This window comes from Mytilus californianus, unplaced genomic scaffold (assembly GCF_021869535.1).
Source record: "Mytilus californianus isolate M0D057914Y unplaced genomic scaffold, xbMytCali1.0.p SCAF_3, whole genome shotgun sequence".
Lineage (NCBI taxonomy): Eukaryota > Metazoa > Mollusca > Bivalvia > Mytilida > Mytilidae > Mytilus > Mytilus californianus.
Window position 1 is genome coordinate 49,888,616 of NW_026262679.1, and position 5,240 is coordinate 49,893,855.

General features: G+C 32.9%; 1 protein-coding gene across 1 annotated transcript; it reads left to right on the top strand.

Annotated features, from left to right (window-relative positions):
* The first annotated feature begins 394 nt into the window (after window positions 1-394).
* LOC127734790 (uncharacterized) lies at window positions 395-4,500 on the top strand. Its single transcript, XM_052244801.1, has 5 exons — window positions 395-420; window positions 1,665-1,739; window positions 2,870-3,604; window positions 3,858-3,926; window positions 4,386-4,500. The coding sequence occupies exons 2-5, from the start codon at window positions 1,670-1,672 to the stop codon at window positions 4,397-4,399; spliced, it is 888 nt and encodes a 295-aa protein (XP_052100761.1). The 5' UTR covers window positions 395-420; window positions 1,665-1,669; the 3' UTR covers window positions 4,400-4,500.
* Window positions 4,501-5,240: the final 740 nt, after the last annotated feature.

Here is a 5,240-nt window from a genome sequence, read left to right on the forward strand (position 1 = left end):
AATTATTGAGTTTTTACATTAAAAAGTTCTTTGCTGATCATGACTAATAAAAGCATAATTTATTGCCCATAAAATCTAGCAAAAGACTGTGTTAATACGACCACATTACGTAATAGTTTATTGACCTTATGTTAAAATTCGCGGGAAAATGTTTAATATCAAAGACTGATTCTGGTTAATATTTTATCAATAAAAATTGTCTTGTCAACATAGGTAAATATACAACATTTTGTTTTAACATCACGTTAAACACGAACAATAAAACAAACAATTTACATCTCGGAGTCAGTGTTCGGGTGATGGTTTGTGGTCAGCATAAACAGCGGAAAGCACGTACGATCACTCGTATAAATACGAATTTTCTCCCGATTATTTTCACACTCCGCTGTCAACAGTCCCAGAGAATTAAAAGAATCTCAGGTAATACAATTAGATATTATTTAATCAAAAACATTTTTGATGAATATTTTTGACAATTGATAGTTTACTTGAAATACGATGTAAAATCATGATTTTATTTATTTAACTAAAAGTAATACAATTCTTTATTATATATTAACCAAAAACATTTTTAATGATTATAATTTAAGTTTGGTGGTATATAAGTACGCTGTAAAATAACGATTTTGTTTATTAGTATTTTTAATAAGTGTATCTGAAGAAAGTTGCCTTAAAAATCAATTCTAATAAGTGCGGATTTTCTTCTGATTCATGATACATGTACAATGTACTTGAAGATGTGTTAATCAATAACGTTTTTCAGAATATATTCCGAGGATTTTCATGAAAATTTCTTGCATTTTTTCAAAAAATGTACGACGCAGCAAGGTTCACTACAGATGCTCCTAACGAAACTTTCGCATAACTTTTAGTAAAAAATGTAGGCAATTTTTCCGGAGATATCAAATTATATCCGATGGAAGTGATTATTGAATTAAACGTATGATAGAAATATTTGTTTGAACGTTTTACTTTATAGCAATATAACGTTTTCCTTATTTTCTAAACAAAATAACTTCGCGGTGATTTAACAATCAGTTAAGGCCATTTTTTACATAGACAGTTGAAAGTTAAATATCAAGAAAAGAATAGCATTTATATTTTCACCTTGCCTAATTAAATTAAATTATTTGTTGAAACACGGTAAATAGGTATCTTTTTTATAATGTTGATAAAAATGTGTATTTTTATAACATAAAGTAACATATGGATTCTTAGGCGAATAAAGTAGAAATCTTTATAAATCAGCGATAAAAATATTCAGCTAATAGATTTTTTTATTTGAACGTAATTTGAACTTGATTCTCAATAATTCGATAATATTGAAGAGAAATATTCAATTAAGTACCCTAAGCAATGAGCCTCCTCATGGGGTTTTTGATTATGTGATTACTTGGCCGTTTTTATAGTGATTATTTGATTACCAGACCAAATATTTCATGATTATTTGATTATTTGATAATTAAGGACTGTATTTTTGATTATTTGATTATCTTGTTTAAAAGAATAATTAATGATTATGCGATTATATTGGCAAAAAAATTGTGATTATGTGATTACTTGGACACCCCTATGAGGGGCTTCAGCAATACGTAAAAATAATAATTGTGATTACTTTCCCCCACTATGACATCTTATATAATTATTGTTCTGTTTTTATTCAGGCAAGATGAATACTTTGATTACTTGTGTAGTTCTGCTAGTTGCCAGTTCCTGTACTCATGCCGGTGGCAAAGGAGGTAGGTTATAATAGGAATATGACGAGTTACCTCCCTTACCTAATAATTTTTCATGAACGACATTGCAGAAAAAGCTAAAATGTTCATACTATTTCAAGGAAATAAAGAGTATAAAGTACAACAACAAATATTAATGTAAAGCCGTTATATGAGGTTTTTTTTATCTATATATTACGGTGTCTCAAGATTAAGATTTTCCAAAATACCATAACAAATTTGTCAATAACTATTATCAAAACGTACCTTAAAGGTGTCTTGAGATCTAGGATTCCGAGTGAATCATTTTATCCATACTCGTGTCCAATAAAACCTTAATATATTTACGAAAAAAGGTCCACTGAACTAGTATACATATTTGTTTAGGGGCCAGCTGAAGGACGCCTCCGGGTGCGGGAGTTTCTCGCTGCATTGAAGACCCATTGGTGGCCTTCGGCTGTTGTCTGCTCTATGGTCGGGTTGCTGTCTCTTTGACACATTCCCCATTTCCATTCTCAATTTTACGTTATGGAATTTACACGAATCATGTGACTCATTGCCAATAACTCATTGAATTTGAATCCTATAAACTTTTTAAAATTTATTTTCAATTTTTTTTTTCGTTTGATACGTGAACTTCCATTTCCGCTTTTGTTCTTAGTTATTGCAATTTATTTATTATTTCCTAGACAATTGTTATGGTTCTTTTCACTAAAACAAAACCTTACAATTCTAGGTCGGTTCACATAGCTGTGATCGGTCTTTTTTTGTAGTGAAAATTTTTTTTTTTTTTAAATCACTTCAAAATCGTCAACAATAATACTCGATCTTCCTTTTCCCTTTAAACATTTTCGATTAGGAAAGACCACCAACATATCGGTAAAATACAATTATATTTAAATCATTCTTATCTGATTGCTTATAAGCTCCTTATTATTTGTTATCACTCAGTTCAAGTTTTAAGATACTACTATTTTAGAATCTAGAATTTCTGATATTGAATCTTTAATGTCGACTTGCATGATCCATCTTAGCTGTCGTAAAATTCAGATATATTTAATGGAAGGTCTGACAGATTTTGGGTTATATTTGTATATTTAAATTCATTCAATAGATTAAGAATAGAAAAAAACACATATAATTTGATATTTCAGGTGTTGGTATAGGAGGCGGATCCCTCAGTGGATCACTACAAGGATCTCTAGGTGGAAGTTTGGGCGGTGGACTCGGAGGTGGACTTGGAGGTGGTATCGGAGGAGGAATCAGTGGTGGTATCGGAGGAGGAATCGGTGGTGGTCTCGGAGGTGGTCTCGGCGGAGGTTTTGGCGGTAGTGGAATTTCCGGTTCTCTCAGTGGTTCTCTAAGTGGAAACTTGGGAGGTGGACTCATTGGTGGTGGTGGTGCAGGTGGATCAATTACCATCAGCTACAGTGCCTACCTCAGATTGATGTACTACGTATCAGCTCTACAACAAGCTGTTGCATATAGTAGTTTAAGTGCTGGGTTCTCTGGTAGCTTAGCTGGAGGGTTAGGTGGTGCAATTGGCGGTGGTTTAGGTGGTGTAATTGGCGGTGGTTTAGGTGGTTTAGGCGGTTTCGGCAGTGGTTTCGGTTCCGGCTCTGGATTTGCTGGACGATTCGGTGGTGGATTTGCTGGTTCTGTTGGCGGATCTGGATTCGGAGGTGGTTTCGGTTCCGGCTCCGGATTTGCTGGAAGATTTGGCGGTGGATTTGCTGGACAAGTTGGAGGTTCAGGAGGTCTTGGCGGAGCAGGTGGTATCGGTGGACTTTCAGGAGGACTCTCTGGTAGATTGAGTGGTGGACTTTCTAGCGGTTTAGGTGGTGGCATTGGAGGAGGTGCTGGAGGATTCGGCGGCTCTAATATAATGGGTAAATATTAGGAATAATTGCCTCATGATAGAAAATATTAAAAGCAGTATTGTCATTATATGAACAATTTTAATGCATTAGATATAAAGAATAAGTGACAATTCCTTAATATAATTACAATACTCCATATACGATTGTAAAGGATTTCTTTTGTCACAAGAGAAAATATAGCCGTTTCGTTTTTTGTCCACAAAGAAAACCAATTACATCAATCTGAAGAGAAAGTAGAAATACAGATACATATCTATTTTAGGAACCCTTGGCGGAAGTTTAAATGCTAGAATTGGCGGCGGAGGTGTTGGCATTGGAGGTGGAAAAGGTGGTAAGTAATTTTGAAAATGATTCAGTATTCTTTTGAAATCATTTGTCCTTCTTTTACATTAGGAAAATGAAAGAAGCTTAAAAGTATTCATGGAAAAAATAAACTACATTGGTAATTTTATTACAATTGTTTTGTTATCACTATATGCTGTTAGTATAATAGTCCCAGCTATATATATCTATTGTTTTTGAGATATCTGAATACCAATTATGGTAGACGTTGGAACAGTCAAGCGTAAAAAAAAGTGACGAGTTCGTATTTATGCTCATATTTCATATATTAGCAGATATCGTTAAATGACTCAATTATCAAACTTTTTGTCGTATAATGATTCTGAGAAATGTATTTGTTTTATTTACGCTTTTTAAAAATCAAAATTGTTTATTAGTATTAGTACATACTGCTCATTTATATATATATTTTAGCTTTTAAATAACAAATATTTCTCTTTTTTAATAGGAAGTTATTATTAAATAACAGATATATAGTATTGGACGCCCAACGTTGATGAACAAACATTATCTTGCCGTTTTTCCTGGTGTGGTGAATTTTTGTATATAGAATAAATACTTGCATCCCAAACTTTTTCTTTTTCTTTAATGGACAAACAGTGTATGAATATAAAAATAAGGACATGTGGCATGATTGCCAATGAGACAACTATCCAAATGATAGTCCAAAAGACGTGCATGTAAGCAACAATAGGTCACCGTACTTCAACAATGAGCAAAAAGCCATACCGTATAGTCAGCTATAAGATATAAACAATTCAAGAAAACCAACGGCCTAATCTATGTCAAACAAATATTACAGACAGCAACCATTTTAGTACACAGGAGTTTATATTAACAGGCTTATTCAACATAGTCACTTGTTTAATGTTCAAAACCGTATGTTGACCTTAAGATGTAGCTTGTGTTTCTGTGTAGTTGGGTTGCTGTTTCGCTGATATGGACCCCACATCTCCTTTTATTTATAGAAAAAAATAACATTTTTAATATTCCTATATGAAAAAAAGAGATGTGAATATACGTATGTGAGACAACAACCACACGACAAAAATAACCAAAATGCATCTAAAATTCAAAATACAGTCTTCGACAATACCCAAGTGTTTACATAATTCATCAAGCTTTAGATCGTTCCGAGTCCATACAAATTGTGAAAGAATTAAAAAGAAATTTTCAAAGAAATGATGTCAACACCGAATTCTCATTAAATAACAAACAACATTAAAATATGAAATAAGACAATCACGTACGGGATTCCTTGCTCATGAATATATGGCTTGGTTCTTCTTGTTTTCATAGATCT

What these genes read in the sequence shown, in the direction of transcription:
- LOC127734790 (XM_052244801.1), top strand. Translation starts at nt 1,670, where the DNA reads ATGAATACTTTGATTACTTGTGTAGTTCTGCTAGTTGCCAGTTCCTGT. An exon ending in TCATGCCGGTGGCAAAGGAG is followed by an intron (nt 1,740 to 2,869) that starts GTAGGTTATAAT and finishes TTGATATTTCAG; the next exon opens with GTGTTGGTATAGGAGGCGGA. An exon ending in CGGCGGCTCTAATATAATGG is followed by an intron (nt 3,605 to 3,857) that starts GTAAATATTAGG and finishes TATCTATTTTAG; the next exon opens with GAACCCTTGGCGGAAGTTTA.